The 22,611-nt window shown below is 42.7% G+C and overlaps 1 protein-coding gene across 3 annotated transcripts in view; it reads left to right on the top strand.

Moving 5' to 3' along the window:
- The window catches only part of ARAP2 (ArfGAP with RhoGAP domain, ankyrin repeat and PH domain 2), a 598,685-nt gene that overhangs the window by 22,933 nt on the left and 553,141 nt on the right, over nucleotides 1–22,611 (top strand). For 2 of the 3 annotated variants that reach the window (XM_069744626.1, XM_069744628.1), the window contains exons 3-5: nucleotides 2,547–2,614; nucleotides 7,481–7,560; nucleotides 11,504–11,574. In XM_069744626.1, coding sequence (XP_069600727.1) covers nucleotides 2,547–2,614; nucleotides 7,481–7,560; nucleotides 11,504–11,574 — 219 coding nt within the window. The remainder of the gene's footprint in view (nucleotides 1–2,546; nucleotides 2,615–7,480; nucleotides 7,561–11,503; nucleotides 11,575–22,611) is intronic. The other variant, XM_069744627.1, reaches the window with a different exon arrangement.

Genomic DNA, 22,611 nt, shown 5'->3' on the forward strand with positions numbered 1-22,611 from the left:
GGGGTTAAACAAGATATAGTACAAACGATGTGTAGTCTATTGTATATTCCATAAACTTGGAGCAATATAAAAGAAAATGGTATCAATATGAAGGTATTGAGGCAGCTCACTAGTTTTACCCATCATTAGATATTTCTTGTCTGGCACCTTGGTAATGGTAAACCTTTTGTTTTTGTGTACACCTTTTTATAGCTTAACAAGCTGATATTATTTTTGACTAAGTGGCAGGATTGTTTTCTAATTACTGATAGATTACAGCTGGCGTCATGACTTTCCATGACTTTTTACACATCTCTTTTTTTCATGTGTTCAATATTTTTTCCCTGTGTCATTTCTCATTATTACTTGTGATGAGCGAGTATACTCTTCACTCGAGAATTCCCGAGCACGCTCGGTTGGTCTCCGAGTATTTCGGCATGCTCGGAGATTTAGTTTATGTCGACGCAGCTGCATGATATGCGAATACTAGAGAGCTTGAATACGGGTGGGGGTTGCCTGTTTCTTAGGGAATCCAAAATAATCGGAGACCACGCAAGCATGCTCAGGAAATCTCGAGTAACGAGCATTCTCGCTCATCACTAATTATTACACATAATTTTATTTATGGACATCTGTGTGTTGATTTCTTTGACTATTTGGTTTGGATGGGCTGTTACTGATATCTGGTGAGAATTTCATGTCAAAAACACCTTTAGAAATGGTTGAAGTGTTCAATACTTATATCACCCACTGTATATGCATTTGAGTGAGTTATGCCTGACACAACCAATAAAGGTGAACACAATCCCACCCTCTTTCTTTGTCTCAAACTGTACCATGCTCTGCATTGCTTCTACTTCAATTCACATTAAGAACTTCAGTTCTTGGCAGGGGCTACTACACAGTGAATGGAGCTGTGCTCCTTAGCTCTAATCACTGTTTAAATCTGGCTACCGCATGTGCTGACCAGATTTGGTCACAGGTGTAAATCCCCTATTTATCTAATATCGTTAACCTATCAGATTGATTGATTATCAATATCTTTAGACCAGACTGTCTGTCTGTCAGTCTGTCTGTCTATCTACAATATTATTTATTTTTGTTACCTAAGGTCCCCAAATACATCTTTATATCTGATTGAAAAAGAGAAGAGAAGTCTTGTTGTTTCATTTGTTTTCTTTCTCTAACTCCTCGTGGTGTTTTCTGTTAAACAATTCCATCTCAAATCCTGCTCCAATTATACTCTGCAACTCAGAACTCCAGATACCAGTTTCTTTTATGACTCATAATTCCCTATACTACATTACAGAAAATGATTATTTTCATAGCCTTCTAAAGCTAGCTGAAAATAATGCCAAACTGTTCTTTACCCACAACAATTTGAAGACACTTGAACAGGTTTACTCACCTTTGTTTGAAGAGCATTTTCACTAAACTATTGCAAATTGTCAAAGGGGGAATCTTCAAGCCTTGTATCTGGTAGCTATTTGGGCAGGTGTCCTATGCAGAGTAGTCTAAGAGAACTAAGTCACAGTTAGGATATAAAATATATATGACAGTCACATTGAGCAATTCTATCTATAGTCTTACATCTTAAATATCGCATATCTATCTTTCATGACTCTTGCAAAAACATGCACACTTGTCAAACCCGAGTGTATATATTTACTTCAATAGAAAGAATGAAATCAGCCATGCCAAGAGCCCAATATCTGCTATCAAAGGATATTTGGGAGGTTCTTACACACATTAGTTGTTTGGCTGATCCCATGTAACTAGTATATGTATCCTAACTAGTGATGAGCGAGTATACTCGTTCCTTGGGTTTTCCCGAGCACGCTCGGGTGATCTCCGAGTATTGTGACTGCTCGGAGATTTAGTTTTTGTTGACGCAGCTGAATGATTTACATCTGCTAGCCAGCCTGAGTACATGTGGGGGTTGCCCGGTTGCTAGGGAATCCCCACATGTAATCAAGCTGCCTAACAGTTGCAAATCATGCAGCTGAGGCAACGAAAACTAAATCTCCGAGCAGTCACAAATACTCGGAGATCACCCAAGCGTGCTCGGGAAAACCCCAGCAACGAGTTGACTTGCTCATCACTAATCTTAACCGCCGGCATCTATGGCACATTTTTTGATTAGCATGGCATGAAGTTGTGTGTGCATCATGTTGCAACAATATCAGTCATGCTAGGCCGGCTAATCAAAAAAAATAGTCAGTGATTCAGGAAAGATACAGTTTACGGGGCTTCTAATAACCACCGACGACCAAGCCGTCCAGTGATTTAGTTGTTCAGGAGGGTCCTCGGTGGCTGCCAGTGACTGAAAAGCCTTTGGCAATGTGCACATAAAGGCAGAGGTTTGTCAGTCACTGTCAGTGGGTGGAAGAAAGCCGCTAGGCAGCCAGGGACTCGCCCGTATGACTAGTGCACAGTGCAGCTTGGTCCCTGGCCGTTCAGAGACAAACATATATGGTTGCGATTGTACAGCCATATACCTCCACAGTTTGGACAGCATGTATCAGCTGACTGGTTCTTTTTAACTTTACATTTCATTCCTTTTTAAGCAGTCGAAAAGCAGCTAGAAAAAAGGATCTGCATACTGGAGGAAAACCTATCCAAAGTTTACAAAATGGTGAGTTAGTATGTCTTTATACTATAAAGTGCTGCATATAGATGTGACATGTTCTAACTTGACACACATGTAAAAATGCAGCAAGATATTTTGATGGAGAAAACTGTAATTCGATAACTTACTTGTCATCTTGATGGAGTTATACTTTTTTATATTTAGACTTTTGTATTCACTTATGTAACACCAGTATTTCACAGTGCTTTACAGAAATCAGCAGTTTTTTCCATCAAGTTACTTTTTTGCATAACTAATTTATGACACAAAATTTAGGACACAAAAAACATCACTGCCAAAAGGGCCTAGACGTGTTTCCGTTTTGTTTTTTCATGTATGTTTTGAAATGGTTTTCTCAAAATTGGACATTATAGGGCATAGGATAAAAGATTGGGGATAACTTGCTGACTGCTGGAGACCGAACAGATAGAAATCCATAGATTAGGGTCTGTAACCCCGAGATTGTTCAGTTTTTTTTAATAAACATGCCTACAACTGTGAACATTTGTTTTTCTTTTTATTGTGAAGCAAACAGCAATTAGGAGAAAATAATTTAAAACTTCAGTGTGCATACTGTAACTATTCACCCCCTCTATGGAGTGTACTGCTTATTGTGGTCATACGGACAGATACTGACTTGTTTGGACATCTCCTTGGTCTTCATGGTGCTGTTTGGTTAGTGGTGCCTCTTGCTTAATGGTGTTGCAGCCTCTGTGGATTTTCAGAAAAGGTAAAGTCTATGTACTGACAGGCCATGTGACACAAGTTATTTGAGCTCATAAATTTAATGCATTCCTATATTTTTCAAACTTCACCGACTTTGACTATTTAGTGCTGATAGACACAAAGTGGATTACGAAAATATTTAAACACAGGTCGTAAAGTAACAAAGTTTGTACAAAGCCAAGGAGGGTGAAAACTTTGAAAGCCGCTGTATTTCTGGAAGTTTCCTTTAGAATGACTGGAGCCATTGGCATTGATGTACATCTTATGTCTTTTCAAGGTGGGGCTATGCAGACTCCCATTCACAGTGTTCTTGAGATTGTTGGTAATCTCAGTGGTTGGAAGCCCAGCTATCCGTCAATTGATCCCCTTTCCTATGAGTAAGAAATAGCGATTTTGTGAAAACCATTTCATTTGCTCTAAGGGGTATTCCAGCTCCTCTCGCTTCTGAATCATGTGAGTGATTGGTAAGCATCACTCATCTCTTTTCTAATCATTAAAAAGTACTAGTTACTACTATTAAAATGATTATTATTAATAATATCGAACATGTAGATTATGTGGCAATTACGAGTGGATTTTTTTTTCTAGTACAGTACAAATGAAGTTGTATAGAGTAGGAATTTTCAAGATGTTAAGGGAGGCCCATACACTGCAAAGAGCAGCAGTGTTTCTTAATCAGTGCTCAGTGAAACCCAGTTAGAAGTTCCAAAAAAGGTAAAAAAAAAACATTTTTTAATTGATTAGCCGTGAAACACAAGACTGCAAAATCTCCAATTGCCCTGGAAAGACAGTTGTACCACTCTATCCAACCCTTTTCAGCTCTTTAACACAAAACCAGCCTTAGTAGTGTTAAATTAACTTCACCATTAAAGTAGATGTCAGAAATCAAAAGCTCATTTATAAACACAATATACTTACAGATTTTTCATGTTTAAAAAAATCATACAACTTAGTCATTTGTAACGAGAAGGACCATATGGTGCAGAACACTGACTGGAACTGATAGTATTGCTGTCAGAGGTAACATCATCCTGCTGTGTGGGGTGAACATATTCCATAACACCTTCTGCTTCTTCCCACTAACACACTTGACCGAGGCAAAGGAGGCTAATTGTGGATCGTGATTGGTTGTTCTACTGCCCAAACAAATGGTGCCAATGGTGGTGACAGTGGAGTTACTGCTGCTAGCGACACACATCCTCAGCAGCGATATGTTATTATTTCCTTTCTAACTATCCAATACATTATCATTGCCCATTTTTCACCATACATTTTGTATCACGTTATAATTTACTTCTGATCATCATTTTAGCCCAGACAATTCAAACCCTGATTAAAAGGATATAATGTAAAATGCTAGATAGGTAGTTACACTCAAAGAAAGCGAAATGTCCTGCAGTTGCAAGTCACAATATAGTTTGTTGAATTTGATCTTATCAAACAGATGTTCATAAACAGATCTGTTTAGCTAAATGTCTAAAAAAAAATTTATTTAATTTTTTTAATTCATCCCCTTCACAAAAAGGTAGGTACACATCCAAAAAGATGTGAAAAAAATATTGTTTATGACATACACACCTTGGGTTATAGACAATCATAGATAAATGGCTGAAGTTTTGGGAAATTGTCTTTGCATTTAAAAAATAAACAGTTATTCCCATCTTCACAAAAAAAATTGCACAAGAAATGCAAAAACTCTGTAAAGTCGCTTGTGACTAGCAGCAATAAGTATATCCTTTCTGCTTGTCACTGATTTCAGATATTTTTTATACGGCTTGTTGCTGCTTTCTAGTGCATAATGAGTAAAGAAAGAAGAATGTGTATTTGTAATTCAAATGCAGGAGGACAAATGCCTGCTACATCATATCACAGACTAAGCATCCGCATAATGTAGGGACCCTTATTACAGAGATTTGTCAATGTCACTTACTTGTCTTCTTTCTGTAGCTTTCATAAAGTCATTGTTTTATCAGCAGGAGATTATCACTGTAGGACTTCTTGGTCTTCTGCTCAGTAGTCCATCCTTGCCTCCACCACTGATTAGCAGCTTTCGGGCTATGCATAGTGTACACAGAATGCTGCCAATCAGTGATGTGGCTGGAATATGCAGAGCTCAGTATTCAGAGAACTACTAGATCTGCAGAAGAGAACACAGTGTGTAATCAAAACTGCAGCACCCACTAAAGTAGGTGATACATCACTGGAATCACGGTATTTGCACCTATATCATGCTGCTTCCTGATGGAGGAGCAAAATTCTGGTGACTTATGCTCTTTAATCAGACTGCATCTAGTACTTCTGCTGATAACTCATGTATCAATTAAAAGTCTGCATTAGGCCGGTGTCCTATTTTCAACTGCAATGCGAGAAATTAGTGCGAGTCTCTCGCATCAATACCCAGCACTGCAGCAGGCGGTTCGGACTGGAGCGTTCAGCTGCATCGAAATACATGCAGCCGCACACTCCAGTCCCGAGTGCCGGTGGCAGTGCTTGGTATTGAGGTGAGAGAGTCACGCGCAGTGGTGTATCTAGGGGGTCAGCCGGGGCATGTGCCCCGGGCGCAGTTGGCATGGGGGCGCAGTCGGGCCGCCTAATGCGGCGGTCTGCAGTGTCTCCCCCGACAGCTGCATTCTGCCGCCCTTTGGACTGAGAGTCGGCTTTCAAGCTGACAGCCAGCACAGAGAAGCTGCAGTGGGCCAGCACCCAACAAGTGCGGACATACCACACTGGGACCCGGCAGTGGAGGGGGCCCCTGCAGGGTGGCTTCGGTGGGCAGGGAGAAATCTCTGCAGCTCCGCTGCCTACAAGAGAAAATAGCAGCGGAGCTGCAGTGATCTGTCTTCCTGCCCGCGTTTTCTCTCACATAGGCAGCGCCGCTGGATGACGTCATCATTCAGCGGCCGGCTGTGTGAGAGGAAGGCGATGGAGATGCTGCTGCAGAGCGTGTGGAGAGGTGAGAAGTTGTGTGTGTGTGTGTATAGAGGTGAGAGGTTGCATGTGTGTGTATAGAGGTGAGAGGTGCCGTGTGTGTGTTGTGTGTGTGCGCGTGCATTCTTAGCACTGCGGGTGAATGTGCAGAGAGAATTCAGAAGCTGCAATGTCAGGATTCAGCTCTGCAGGTTCCAGTAGTCGTCAAATGGACACTTCACTCATATGTGATTTTCATACCTATGGTTTTGTGACAACGAGCTTCTCTTCTGCTTCTCTGTTTTTCACTGAATATTGAGAGCATTAGGGAGAGCAGCTCGTCGGTACTTGACTAAGTGTGAAAATCACATATGTCCTTGGAGGGGGGGCGCCAAAAAGAATTCTTGCCCCGGGTGCCAGAAACCCTAGATACACCTCTGGTCACGCGAGTTTCTCACATTGCAGTTGCAAATGTGATACCGGCCTTATTCACATACTACTACATTCATTTTTTCGCTTCTGCAGTCATACGACACTTTACTGACTGGAGCATTTGTTCAATGTTTTCGGAATTCCTCTCTTTCTATTGATGCGCTGTGAGCTCTGACATCCTTTCACTATACTAAATCACCACTAAAATGGTTGCTGTATTCCCGGCACAGTCATTTATAAAGGCTACTATAATATCGCCTGATTGGCTGCACAATATCATGTGATGTGGTAGCTGCAGTGCATTATGGAGAGGCCCACGCAATACGCAATTGCGACTTGGGTCATTTCAGCCTTCTACGGCTGATGCAAACTTCAGGAAAGTGTAAAAAGTCAGTAGGCATTATTTAGTTGATTTGCTCAAATCAAATGACAAATTGTTTGAAATCACTAGGACCTCTATGAGTACCAGAAAATTCAACTCATTTTTTCTCAATTTTAATCAAATCCAAAGCTTTTAACATTTACAGTAAAATTGTTAGGCTGATTTTAGGCATGTTAAATATTCAAGATATGGAAAGAGGCAAATCAGTCAATAAATGTCAGCCAGAACGTATAAATAGTTGTGATTATGAATATTGTGTCAAGTTTGAGGACAAGGAGAAGTGGTTCCAGGTTGGATAAACATTGGTTTTGCCATCATAAAAGATTTTGGGGAATTATTATGCTATTCTTGTCTAAAGTCTGTAAATATTCAGCGATATTAAATGTACCATGAGTGTGACTGTTTATTTCACTTAATTAATGCAGAACAATCTGGGGGTGAAAACATTCCTCCAATCTCACCATATGAAGAGACATTCTTTTTCAGACATTCAGAGGACACGAAGGTATGTGAAATCATATACGTCAATGCAAATTAGCTACAATAATAGAATCCTTGCAGACAATTCATTTCTGCTATAGAAAACGTAATTACAAACTAATGCAGGTAATTAAAATTGCTACAGATTGGAGGCAAAATCTAGGAAATGTAAGAAAGCAAATGAAATAATTCTATTAAAAAAGGAAATTACTTGATAAAAGTAATTTCTTTTATTTATAGTTTATTGTTTAAGGTGAATATATGGGAAAATACTAATGCAATAGAAAAACTAAGACCCTATTGTGCTAGTATTCAGAGGTTTCAAAGTTTTTTCTTACTCATGTCTTGATATCTTGATAACTACAGTAACCTCCAGGGTCCTGTCTTAAGTAACCATGTCATATGTATAAATACATTCTTTGCAGCAACCCACAATATCTGGTATACAGTATATAGTTGACATGCAGCAATAATTCCAAAATGTTGGAACGCTGTGTAAAATGTAAAAAATTCAAGAATGCACTTATAGGCAAATCTCTTATAGCCGTATTTAACACAACATGGAACACATGTTGCAAGGAAAATATTACAATAAAAAAACTTGGCACTCGGGAAGTTGCAGTGAAAGAAAACAAGTTTTACTTGGCAATCCTTATAGTTGGTAACGTTTCGGTCCTACATATGGACCTTCATCACAACTGTACAAAATACATAAGGAAATAATAGTGAGTGATGAGAGATAAGAATATTTACAAAATTTACATTTATGCATGTATCAAATACATGGCCAAGCATTTAATCCTTTTGTCGAATACAAGATACAGCATAATTCCGAATATTATTGAGTATCATTTTAGGCAATATTATATTAAAAACAGTTCTCTAAATTGACATTTGATAGGAATTCATATATAGAACAAATAAGACATAGAAGGATATTGGAAAAGGATATGGAGGTGATCTAGCTGTGATCTGTACCAAGGTTCCAGATTCCATCACTAGGTGGTGGCCTGTCCAAAAGGAAGGGGAAGCAGTGCAGTCCTGTTTGGTTGTGGCGATGCCAGTATTGAAGATTGATATTCCAAGGTATAAGAACAGGAAAATAGTACTGTGAGCCAAATATCTCAGATTAAGAACATTCTATACCGAAAACACCACAACCCCACAGGACTGCACTGCTTCCCTCGAAATCTTCTGTGAAGCCATGCAGTTGTGATGGATGCAGTAAGTCTTTTAGCATGATCCTACTGAAATATGTAAGATCTTCCTTGAAATAAATGTTCTCTGGATGGAGCATATGTTATTCTAAAATCTCTACATAATGCTCAGCATTGATAGTGCCTTTCTTGATGGGTAAGCTTCCTTTCCATATGCATCACCGTGCCACAGAGGTGCAGCAGCTGTGCATTGATAATAAGCTAGATGGTCCATCTCCTCTTGAGTCTGCAGGCGTCTGTGGCTTCAATAAATAATTCCAAAATTGTATTAATCTGAACACACAACAATTTTCAATTTTCCATCCATTTTAATTGAGCTTTACTAGAGAGAAGACAGCACTGTTTCTGGATTATGTTGATCAGGCTTCTTTGCATAATAAAGTTTTAATTTGCATTTGTGGATTGTACGGCAAACTGTGTTTACAGACATTTATTTTTGGAAGTATTCCTGAGCCCAACAATGATTTGCTCAATGAATTATGCCTGCTTTTAATATAGTGTCCCCTGAGCGTCCGTAAGTCACAAGCATCCAATATTGTCCATTGCCTTTGTCTTTTGTGCGCATGGATTTCTCCACAAACACTGAATCCTTGATGATATTATGTACCTTATGTGGTGTAATATTCTAAGTCTTTGCAATTCTACACTAAAAAGCATTTTTCTGAAATCGTTCTGCAATTTTTATATGCAGTTGTTAACATATTGGTGAATTTCTGACCACCTTTGCTTCTGGGAGGCTCTGCCTCTCTAACGTGCTCTTTTTTTTTCTATAAGATTATGTGATTTAGTTGAATATTGCTGTCTTGACTTTTTTGAGATGTGTTACTGCCATCCTTTTTTTAAATGAATGATTGATTTCAAATAAAGTGGGAACATGTCTCTCATCAACTCATCTGCATTCTATGTTTTACTGCAAATACAATATTACTGTTAGAGATTTTCAAATTGCATTCTTGTTTCCTTTCCATTTTACCCAGCGTCTCAACTTTTTGGGAATTGAAATTGTATATTGATAACTAATATCGCATAGGTATTTATGAGTAACAATAACAGACTCAGAAGAGATTCATTAAAAATAGGCCCATAAATAAATAGATTCATTGATAAATATATTACTATTAACAGATTTATTTTGCCTTTTTTTCACCTTATGATGTATTGGTAAATTGTTCCTATAGTCTTTTTGCTTTTTGGAAACTTCATTTTTGTACTTGGATCAATTCACAAAATTTATGTTTGCAGATAATTGTGTCTCTTTTTTTGTTGAAAAAATCATTAGTATTTTTAATTCAATATAAAAGTTTGATTTTAAGTTTAAATGGCTATGGTGGAATACATTTTACATAGAGGCATAGCAACACTAATGTCATGCTATGTCTGTAGTTCACTATTAGTGAATACTCCAAATAATCTCATCACTTATGTGACAATGTACAGTACCTATATCATTTAAAGAGGTCCGGTCACTTTCTTAAAAATTGAGTTGAATAGATGCAAAAAATGTATTATCTCCCTTGATTCTTCCTTTTTCTTTATGTTTAAAACTGCATCGTTCAATTATAGGTACATTCACATTTGCAGCTTTTCGAGCACAGTGTATGTATTCTATGTTTTCAGACCAACTGGGCGTTTGTTCTCTTGGGAAACTCCTTCCTCCAAAATACTGTAAATCACAGCTTGACAGATGATAAGACACACTGCCGAGTTATGATTGGCTGTGTTGGGGGAGGATTGACAGAGCACACCCACAGAAAAAACTTTGAAGAAATGTCAAGTTGGTCTGCAATCAGAGATTTCACATACTATGCTCCAAAAGCAACAAATGTGAATATCTCTGCAATAGAGCTACAAACAGCAAAATGGAAAAAAGCAGCTGAATCAGGGGAGTTCAGAAATCTTTTTTGCAAGGTATGTAACGAAATTTTTGAGCAAATGACATGAGGAAAAAGTGTCATTGTTTTGCCAAATTACACTGACATCCCATGGCTCAAACTCTATTGAAATATGTAGCTGATTGTGGTTGTATACAAGAAATATACCAGCATTTTTAATAGTAATCTATGGTAGACATACTATGAGAAAATAAATACCATATGCAGTCATTCCAATTGTTTGTCTATCCATTTTTTCAGACTATTTTAACCGGTCTAAACATAAACACTGTACATCACAGAAATTTAATCTTATCCTTCTTTATATTAAAAAGAGGTTGCCCGTTTGTAGGACAAATTGGCCTATAATTAACATAATTGTTCTTATTTGAAGAAAGTGATTGGCTGATGAGGTCACATGATGTAGAGGGGAAGTCACTGATGCAGCCCCACAAACAAATGTGGGGAGCAATGGAGAAGTGGCACTGGGGAATCAGGGCCATCTATATAATGCTTAGTTTATTACTATGAAGCGTTATTTTGAAATAAGCCAAATTGGCCTGAGACCAAATACCGTTCAATAGTATTGATCTTTAAAGCATGTCAAGTTTTTTTTTTTTTTACTTTGGACAATCTCTTTTTGAATTAGGTCACTCCTCTGTTAACTCACAGGCTAGAGATGCAGACTTGAGAGTTTTTTGCTTTCCAGTATTTGAAAATCGCCTGTGCAATACATGGATATGTCTAGTTTTCAAATGGGAATTGGCCCAAAAAGATAAACTATTTAAATATAATTTATTGGATTTATGATCTATGAAAAACTCTCCAAAATAAAACTGAGGAATGTATAATTAAAATGTTTAATTATAATGTTTTCAAGGAATACCATGGTGAAGCCGTTTCATTTTCTAGTACGAGTGACTTCAGTGACGGGAGAGAAACCAATGCAAGGTAAAAACAAACTTTCTGATTGATAACCTATAATAAAACATCTTTGGTTTTGTTATCATTCCGTCTTTCTTATTTTTTACTTATTGTTCAGTAAAATGTATTGACTGTCATAATGAGCTTTATGAGATTTATACAACAATTACCATGTTCAGTGATCATCATCTATAATATTTTTCACCAGACTAGCATAATTTATTATAGGACAGTATTTATTGTAGCACATTTTCACCCTTTTAAACCTTCACACTTGTGCATCTTTTCATTCTCTTTCAAATTTTTCCACTCTTTTCTATTTATTTTCACTCTAATATTTGTTTTCTTCCATATCTTTTCTATATATCTTCACTTCTGTACCTTTCACTTCCTCTTTCTTAGCATGTTTAGTAAGACTAGGATGTTTTCTAACCCCTTACCGACATTGGGCGTAAAAGTACACTGATGTCGGTATCCCTCCCTTTGATGTGGGCTCCGACGGTGAGCCCACATCTTTCCAGGGACATGACAGCTGTATTGAACAGGTGACTTGTGCCCGCAATAGCCGCAGGTGGAATCAAACTCTAAAAGCGGCATTTAAATGACGCTTCCGGCAATCGTGTCGGAAATACGCACACCGCTGACCCCCGTCACATGATCGGGGGTCATCGGTTTGTTGGCATGATGACCAGACGTCTTCTGGAGACCTCTATGGTTGTCAATGCTGGATTGCTATGAGCTCTACCCAGTGGTCGGTACTCATAGCAAGTCAGTAATTAGTCAGTCAGTAAAGCGAACTGATCATCGCCTCTACGTAGCTGAGCTAATTGGGCTATGGCAGCTTCTAGTCTCCTTTGGAGACTATTGAAGCATGTCAAAAGTTAAAGAAAAATGATAAAAAAATAAATAAATTAAAAAAATATAAAAGTTCAAATCACCCCCCTTTTGTCCATTTCAAAATAAAGCAATAAAAAGAATCAAACATACACATATTTGTATCGCTGCGTTTAGAATCGCCCGATCTATCAATAATAAAGAAAAGGATTAACCTGATCCCTAAACGGCATAGCAATAAAAGAAAGTAAAAACGCCAGAATTATTTTTTTGGTCGCCACAACATTGCATTAAAATGCAATAACGGGCGTTCAAAAGAACGTATCTGCACCAAAATAGTATCATTAAAAACGTCAGCTTGGCACGCAGAAAATAAGCCTTCAACCAACCCGAGATCATGAAAAATGGAGATTCTATGGGTATCGGAAAATGGCACAATTTTTTGTTATTTTTTAGCAAAGTTTGGAATTTATTTTTTCTCCACTTAGATAAAAAACAACCTAGTCATGTTTGGTGTCTATGAGCTTGTAATGACCTGAAGAATCATAATGGCAGGTCAGTTTTAGCATATATTGAACCTAGTAAAAAATTCAAACAAAAAACAAGTGTGGGAATGCACTTTTTTTTGCAATTTCACTGCACTTAATTTTTTTTTGCCATTTTCTCGTACACGACATGCTAAAACCAATGGGGTAGTTCAAAAGTACAACTCGTCCCGCAAAAAATAAGCCCTCACATGGCCATATTGATGGAAAAATAAAAAAGTTATGGCTTAGGGCAGAGAGGAGTGAAAAACGAAAATGCAAAACTGAAAAAAAAGCTCCCAGAAAAAAAAGACATTTTTTGAATTTACCAAATGGCTGCAATGAAACAAAGAGTGAAAAATTTAAAGGGGTCTGTTAGGAGTAGAGTTTCCTCTGCTGCACAGGGGGAATCTCGATCCGTCTCCGCTGCGGTCTCCCATTCTCCTCCAGCCGCAGTGGAGCCTGCTCAGCAGGGACGTCAATCCCAGCGTCTCGCTCAGTCTGACTCTGTGAGAAGAGTTACTGCTGCTTCTCCAGCTTCTGCCTTTAAAGCCAATACTGGTCAGCAGCGAGTGGACTTCTCTGGGACTAAGTCCTTGTCTGCGCACACTGAGCATGCCCAGGGCAAGATCTCCCGTTGGAGATCGAGGGTCATGTGCTCAGACTCTGCAGCGCATTCTATTGGTCCTCTTGGCAGGTCTCGGAAGGGCAAAGTTTCTGTGGCCGCTTCCTGTCCTGCAGCTATATAAACTGCGCATGACCGCACGGCCATGCGCTAGTGTACAACTTTATACGTGTGTTTGTTGTGAGTGCAAGTCGTCCTTTAAATACCCCTACCCTACTGTATGATTGTTCGCGTATGGTGTATGGCTGCTATCTAGCGCCCGACTTAACACTCAACGTGTCACACACGTGTCAGCGTCCTCTGCTGTGACCGCCAGTGCGGCGCAACGCGCCTGTGTGCGCTTCCTGACCCATGTCTGGGTACTTAGTGGTGCCTGCCAGCACGGCACAGTTTGCACTTCGGTGCCTCTATTGTATATACTTTTCACACCCAGTTGTGGTGTAGTGCCAGCAAGGGTCTAATCGGACTACTATCCCTGTTGGGGTCTAGTTCGCTGACCACTTGCTCGCGCTCTATGTGCGGTACCGCGATCCTGTGACGCAACAGGATCGCTTTCTTCACGCTGGGTGAGGTTTAACCCACGCGTGTATACTTATGAGTACCGCCATATCGTCTGTCATGTCCTAGCAGCAGGTTTCACCTGCACGGTGGACCCCGGACTGCGAACACATCCATTACATCTCTCTTGGTGCGTTCCGCCAGTCCTAACATTACACTAGCGCCAGGGTCTGGCTAGTGATGACAGACATACAGCAATCTCTGCGGCATATCCAGCAGCTGGAGGGTAGGTTGGCGGCTCTCGAGAGCGCGACCTCAGCTGTGGATGTTACTGCAGTAGCTGTACAGGCTGCCAGCGTGGCTGCAGCTACTATGTCCATTGCCACCCCTGTTCCGACATTATCTCACCTCCCGCTGCCAGAAAAATTTTCTGGTGATAGCAAGTTTTGTAGGGGATTTGTGAGTCAGTGCTCTATTCATCTCGAGCTCCTGGCTACACGTTTTCCCACAGAGCGGGCTAAGGTGGGATTTATTTTGTCTCTATTGTCGGACAGGGCGTTGGAATGGGCTACGCCGCTGTGGGAGCGTCGCGATCATGTGGTGCAGAGTGCTCCGCTGTTTCTGAGCGCTCTGAAACAGGTCTTTTTAGGACCTCAAGTCACCCATGATACTGCTCTCCAATTGCTGGCATTAACTCAGGGTGAGTCCTTGGTCAGTCATTTTGCCGTCCAATTCCGCACCTTAGCATCTGAGCTGGATTGGTCGGATAAAGCTCTTATCCCCATATTTTGGAGGGGCTTGGCTGACCACGTAAAGGACGCTCTGGCCACTAGGGAGATTCCTGCCACACTGGAGGAGTTAATAACTGTCTCCACTCGAATTGACCTCCGTTTTAACGAGCGGAGGTTAGAGCGAGCCCAGTGTAGGCAGAGGTTTCGGCTGGCTCCTACTTTTGCCAAACCTCTTGAATTTCCAGTCCTGGTTCCTGAGTCATATGAGGCCAGGGAGGTGTCACAAGCAGGATCTAAGTCCCGGACCGCTTGTGCACTCAGGGTCTGTCATGTTTGCCAGCAGTCAGGACATCTAGCCACCAGATCTCCTCAGCGGTCAAGGAAACGTCAGCGTCTAGTGGTAGTTGGTGGAGGTACACTAGACACGGCGACGTTTGCCTCTAAGTTGTCCTTTAAGGGGACAATTACTATTGGCTCATTTTCCCACTCGGTAGAGCTCTGCGTGGATTCTGGGGCGGAGGGCAACTTTATGTCTTCTGCCTTCACCCAACGTCACGCAATACCCTTGGTTATGCTTGCTCAACCAGTAACGGTGCGAGTGGTGAATGGGTCGACATTGCCCTCACAGATAACACACCAGACCATCCCTTTTACTCTGTCCATGTCGCCATCTCATCAGGAGATAATTTCTCTGCTCGTCATTCCGGAAGGAATTGATGAGATCCTGTTGGGAATACCTTGGCTACGGTACCACTCTCCTCATATCGAGTGGTCCTCAGGCAGAATTCTGGGTTGGGGTGAATCTTGTGGGGGTAGGTGTCAGAGGGAGTGCGTTCAGGTTGCTACTACTGAGGTATCCGCAGATCTATCCTCTCTCCCCAAGCAGTATTGGTCATATGCAGACGTATTCTCCAAAAAGGCGGCGGAGACCCTTCCGCCCCATCGCCCCTATGACTGTCCTATTGACCTCTTGCCTGGTGCTGAGCCTCCCCGGGGTCGAGTCTATCCGCTATCTCTCCCGGAGACGGAGGCAATGTCACAGTACATACAGGAAAATCTGGCAAGAGGGTTCATCAGGAAGTCAGTGTCACCTGCTGGGGCAGGATTCTTCTTCGTGCAGAAGAAGAGTGGGGAATTGCGTCCATGCATAGACTACAGGGGTCTTAACGCCATCACCGTTAAGAATAAATACCCTTTGCCTTTGATATCTGAACTGTTCGATAGGCTTCGGGGAGCAAGGGTATTTACTAAATTAGATCTGCGGGGTGCTTACAACCTGATTCGCATCCGTGAGGGGGACGAATGGAAGACGGCTTTTAACACCAGGGATGGGCACTATGAATATCTGGTGATGCCCTTTGGGCTCTGTAATGCCCCAGCCGTTTTCCAAGACTTTGTGAACGATATCTTCCGGGATATGCTTTCCACCTCGGTCGTAGTCTATCTGGATGATATTCTCATCTACTCTCCAGATATTGACTCCCACCGGAGAGATGTTTGCAAAGTCTTCGACCTCCTACGGGCAAACTCCCTCTATGCCAAGTTGGAGAAGTGCATGTTTGAGCAGGAGTCCTTACCTTTCCTAGGCTACATCATCTCAGCCCAGGGATTGGCTCTGGATCCTGCCAAACTACAGGCTGTGATGGACTGGCAGGAACCTCATTCTCTTAAAGCGGTGCAGCGCTTTATGGGGTTCATCAATTATTATCGCCAGTTCATCCCGCATTTCTCAACTTTGGTAGCTCCCTTGGTTGCCCTCACCAAGAAGGGGGCAAATCCTAAATTGTGGTCTGAGGAGGTCTCCAAGGCCTTTATCTCTATAAAGTCACACTTCGCTAGCGCTCCCATACTTCATCGCCCCGATGTTGATAAGCCATTTATCATGGAGGTGGATGCCTCTTCTGTTGGTGCTGGAGCAGTCCTCTTCCAAAAGGATGCTCAAGGTCGGAAGCATCCTTGCTTCTTTTTGTCCAAGACCTTCGCACCAGCAGAGAGGAATTATTCCATCGGGGACAGGGAGTTGCTAGCCATGAAGTTGGCTTTCTCGGAGTGGAGACATCTCTTGGAGGGAGCACGTTTTCCCTTCCAAGTCTTCACAGATCACAAAAATTTGGTGTATCTGCAGACAGCCCAGCGGTTGAATTCTCGCCAGGCCAGATGGTCCTTGTTCTTCTCCCGGTTTCATTTCACCCTCCATTTCCTTTCTGGGGAGAAGAACATTCGGGCCGATGCTCTCTCTCGCTCCGTTGTGTCATCTGCGGAGGAGGAGGAGGAGCCTCGGCTTATTGTCCCCACCGAGAGTTTGAGAACCGTGGCCCCGGTTTCACTGGAGTCTGTGCCCCCGGGCAAGACTTTTGTTCCATCTAGTTTGCGGCCGGAGGTTCTCTCTTGGGCGCACTCGTCCAGGGTGGGTGGACATTTTGGTACTAAAAGGACATCTGAGTTACTGGCGAGGACATACTGGTGGCCGCATATGGCTCGTGATGTCGCGGAGTACGTTCGGGCGTGTGTCTCTTGTGCCAGGAACAAGACTCCTCGGCAACGGCCAGCTGGTTTGCTTTACCCTATGCCCGTGGCTGACAGGCCCTGGGAGATGGTCGGGATGGACTTTGTGGTGGGCTTACCCAAGTCTCGTAATTGCACCATTATCTGGGTGATCACCGACCATTTCTCCAAAATGGTGCATTTGGTGCCTCTTCCACGGCTACCATCTGCACGGGCATTGGCTGTCTTGTTTATCAAGCATATCTTTCGCTTACACGGTATGCCAGACAAAATTGTTAGTGACCGGGGTCCCCAGTTTGCCTCTCGATTCTGGAGGGAGCTATGTCGTTTACTCAGTATTGAGTTAAATCTCTCTTCGGCATATCATTCCGAGACGAATGGGTTGGTAGAAAGGGCCAACCAGACCTTGGTCACATATCTGCGACATTTTGTTTCTGCCAGACAGGATGACTGGGCATCCTTGCTACCGTGGGCAGAGTTTGCACTTAACAATGCCGTAGCCGACTCCACCGGTCAGACTCCATTCCTCTTAAATTACGGCCAGCATCCGCGTGTTCCAGTGCCCATGCCTGTGTCTTCCGCTGATCCCAGGGTGGCAGACTGGGCTGTGGAGGCACGGGACATTTGGGATCGCACGCAGGATGCCATTCGGGCCTCCAAGGAGAGAATGAGGTCCTCCGCCGATGTTCATCGGCGCCCTGCTCCGACTTTTGTCCCTGGCGACTTGGTGTGGCTCTCCGCCTGTAACATCAGGCTGCGAGTTGAGTCCACTAAGTTTGCTCCTCGCTACTTGGGTCCCTTCAAGGTTCTCGAACAGGTTAATCCTGTGGTCTACCGCCTGGCTCTTCCTCCACGCTTGGGTATCACCGACACATTTCATGTGTCCCTCTTGAAACCCGTATACATGTCCCGGTTTTCCGAGTCATCTGCCGGGACATCGGGTTCGTCTACGGACGATTACGAGGTGAACGCTATTTTGGGGTGTAAGGTGGTACGCGGCAAAAAGTTCTATCTGGTGGATTGGAAGGGTTATGGTCCAGAGAACAGGTCATGGGAGCCTGCTGAAAACATTCGGGCCCCACAGCTCATTGCTGCCTTCGAACGTAGCGAGGCCCAAGGAGGGGGGGGCCCTAGGAGGGGGGGGTAATGTTAGGAGTCAAGTTTCCTCTGCTGCACAGGGGGAATCTCGATCCATCTCCGCTGCGGTCTCCCATTCTCCTCCAGCCGCAGTGGAGCCTGCTCAGCAGGGACGTCGATCCCAGCGTCTCGCTCAGTCTGACTCTGTGAGAAGAGTTACTGCTGCTTCTCCAGCTTCTGCCTTTAAAGCCAATACTGGTCAGCAGCGAGTGGACTTCTCTGGGACTAAGTCCTTGTCTGCGCACACTGAGCATGCCCAGGGCAAGATCTCCCGTTGGAGATCGAGGGTCATGTGCTCAGACTCTGCAGCGCATTCTATTGGTCCTCTTGGCAGGTCTCGGAAGGGCAAAGTTTCTGTGGCCGCTTCCTGTCCTGCAGCTATATAAACTGCGCATGACCGCACGGCCATGCGCTAGTGTACAACTTTATACGTGTGTTTGTTGTGAGTGCAAGTCGTCCTTTAAATACCCCTACCCTACTGTATGATTGTTCGCGTATGGTGTATGGCTGCTATCTAGCGCCCGACTTAACACTCAACGTGTCACACACGTGTCAGCGTCCTCTGCTGTGACCGCCAGTGCGGCGCCACGCGCCTGTGTGCGCTTCCTGACCCATGTCTGGGTACTTAGTGGTGCCTGCCAGCACGGCACAGTTTGCACTTCGGTGCCTCTATTGTATATACTTTTCACACCCAGTTGTGGTGTAGTGCCAGCAAGGGTCTAATCGGACTACTATCCCTGTTGGGGTCTAGTTCGCTGACCACTTGCTCGCGCTCTATGTGCGGTACCGCGATCCTGTGACGCAACAGGATCGCTTTCTTCACGCTGGGTGAGGTTTAACCCACGCGTGTATACTTATGAGTACCGCCATATCGTCTGTCATGTCCTAGCAGCAGGTTTCACCTGCACGGTGGACCCCGGACTGCGAACGCATCCATTACATCTCTCTTGGTGCGTTCCGCCAGTCCTAACAGGGTCTGAATACTTTCCATACACACTGTATATACATATACACTGCACGTATATACCACCCTAGTGAACATGTACGTTACTCCTTGAGAAAGACACCTAGAGAAACATACATTAGAGTCCTTGGGTTTCTTTTCCTGTGTTATTTTCTTTCATATGGTATGTCTGCTGATATTTTATCTATCCACCAATTTTTTTGTATATTTAATGATCCTGCTGCTATAACCACATACAGACTTAGAATTACATTTTGGGAAGATAACATTGTAATTTTTATTAAATATTTTTTTTTTATCAAACCCACTCTCTATGCGTTTCACTGTGAAAATTTCCTTGAGTATGGTCTCCCTCCCCCATATATGTTTACGTGTTTCTTTATTTTGATGTGATAGTACAATTATATATTTTATCAAGAAAACCTTTTTGGTTTGTGGCTATACATGTTTATTGGTAGTATATTAAACATGTAGTTGAGACAAGGACAAAGCCGAAAAAAGATTGTGCACATGATGAATGGAATTTGATCTGGCATGTCGCAGAAGAAAGGGACATATCCCCACAAAGCCTGATTTGATTTATAAGTTATATTAAAAAGAACATTATATTAAAATAAAAAGGAAATTCAAATACTTAATACTTTAATACCTACAACAGGGAAACTCCTATAAATAACTATTTTCTTTAAAGGAATCCTGCCACCACTATTCAGTGTCAGCTATGCATTCCCTAAATAGTTATGTAACCCCCTGACTCCCCATGTATTACCCATGAAAATTTGTTATATTTCTCCTGCAATGTATGCTGCTAATAGGGTCTGCCTGGATCTATGGGCGTGGCTTTGGTTCACTCACTCCACCCCTCTCCTTGGCTGCTGCTCTCAGTCCTTGAGGTGAATGACGCAGATCGCAGCGATGAGCCCGCACTTTTTCTGGCACATGACACCAGATCTGATCAGCTGAAATGTGCTTCTAACAGCCGCGGGTGGAATCGCGATCTACCCGTGGCTATTAACATGTTAAATACTGCTGTCAAACTCTGTCAGCGGCATTTAACATGCACGCACAGGAAGCGCGTCATTACCTCCTCCTAATAATGCCCGTGTCACATGACAGTGGCTCTCTGATAGGTTGGCATGACAACCCGTGGTCAGCAGGAGACCCCTGTGGTTGTCAAAGCCAGATAGCTATGAGTGCTGCCCAGCCGTCGGCGCGCATAGCAAGTGAGCATATATGCTGTTATGATCCGGTGACCTTGGAGCAGCATCAAAAAACTTTCACTGGAGTAGGTGGTAACTATACTGACCGCAAATCCTGATCTTAACACCGCAACTAGAAGTAGCCGTGGGGTGTACCTAACAAACCCTAGACACCTCGTCACAGCCAGAGGACTAGATACCCCTATAGATGGAAATAGGAATACTACCTTGCCTCAGAGCAGAACCCCAAAGGATAGGCAGCCCCCCCACAAATATTGGCTGTGAGTAGGAGAGGAAAGACAAACACAGGCAGAAAACAGGATTTAGCACAAGAGGCCACTCTAGCTAAAATAGGAAAGGATAGAACAGTGTACTGTGCGGTCAGTATTAAAACCCTTCCAAAAATATCCACAGCAGATCATACAAAAAATTCCTCCATCTAACTAAAGACGTGGAACGTATATCTGCAACTCCAGAGACTCTGTTGTGAATTCTGCTCTTGGGCTCCCTCCGGTGGTTATGAGTGGTAGTGCTGCGGTAGTTGGATCGCAGAATTTATCAGGTGTATCCATTTTTTGTAATTTGGGCTGGGTTATTTAAGTCCTGCTTTATCCTTTGTCAGTGCCAGTTGTCCATTGTTTTTGGAGGATTCACATCCATTCTTGGTCTCTCCTGGTCTGCTGTTTATTTCTTCAAAGATACAGTGGGGCAAAAAAGTATTTAGTCAGTCAGCAATAGTGCAAGTTCCACCACTTAACAAGATGAGAGGCGTCTGTAATTTACATCATAGGTAGACCTCAACTATGGGAGACAAACTGAGAAAAAAAAAATCCAGAAAATCACATTGTCTGTTTTTTTAACATTTTATTTGCATATTATGGTGGAAAATAAGTATTTGGTCAGAAACAAACAATCAAGATTTCTGGCTCTCACAGACCTGTAACTTCTTCTTTAAGAGTCTCCTCTTTCCTCCACTCATTACCTGTAGTAATGGCACCTGTTTAAACTTGTTATCAGTATAAAAAGACACCTGTGCACACCCTCAAACAGTCTGACTCCAAACTCCACTATGGTGAAGACCAAAGAGCTGTCAAAGGACACCAGAAACAAAATTGTAGCCCTGCACCAGGCTGGGAAGACTGAATCTGCAATAGCCAACCAGCTTGGAGTGAAGAAATCAACAGTGGGAGCAATAATTAGAAAATGGAAGACATACAAGACCACTGATAATCTCCCTCGATCTGGGGCTCCACGCAAAATCCCACCCCGTGGGGTCAGAATGATCACAAGAACGGTGAGCAAAAATCCCAGAACCACGCGGGGGGACCTAGTGAATGAACTGCAGAGAGCTGGGACCAATGTAACAAGGCCTACCATAAGTAACACACTACGCCACCATGGACTCAGATCCTGCAGTGCCAGACGTGTCCCACTGCTTAAGCCAGTACATGTCCGGGCCCGTCTGAAGTTTGCTAGAGAGCATTTGGATGATCCAGAGGAGTTTGGGGAGAATGTCCTATGGTCTGATGAAACCAAACTGGAACTGTTTGGTAGAAACACAACTTGTCGTGTTGGGAGGAAAAAGAATACTGAGTTGCATCCATCAAACACCATACCTACTGTAAAGCATGGTGGTGGAAACATCATGCTTTGGGGCTGTTTCTCTGCAAAGGGGCCAGGACGACTGATCCAGGTACATGAAAGAATGAATGGGGCCATGTATCGTGAGATTTTGAGTGCAAACCTCCTTCCATCAGCAAGGGCATTGAAGATGAAACGTGGCTGGGTCTTTCAACATGACAATGATCCAAAGCACACCGCCAGGGCAACGAAGGAGTGGCTTCGTAAGAAGCATTTCAAGGTCCTGGAGTGGCCTAGCCAGTCTCCAGATCTCAACCCTATAGAAAACCTTTGGAGGGAGTAGAAAGTCCGTGTTGCCAAGCGAAAAGCCAAAAACATCACTGCTCTAGAGGAGATCTGCATGGAGGAATGGGCCAACATACCAACAACAGTGTGTGGCAACCTTGTGAAGACTTACAGAAAACGT

This window comes from Ranitomeya imitator, chromosome 1, assembly GCF_032444005.1.
Source record: "Ranitomeya imitator isolate aRanImi1 chromosome 1, aRanImi1.pri, whole genome shotgun sequence".
Taxonomy (NCBI): domain Eukaryota; kingdom Metazoa; phylum Chordata; class Amphibia; order Anura; family Dendrobatidae; genus Ranitomeya; species Ranitomeya imitator.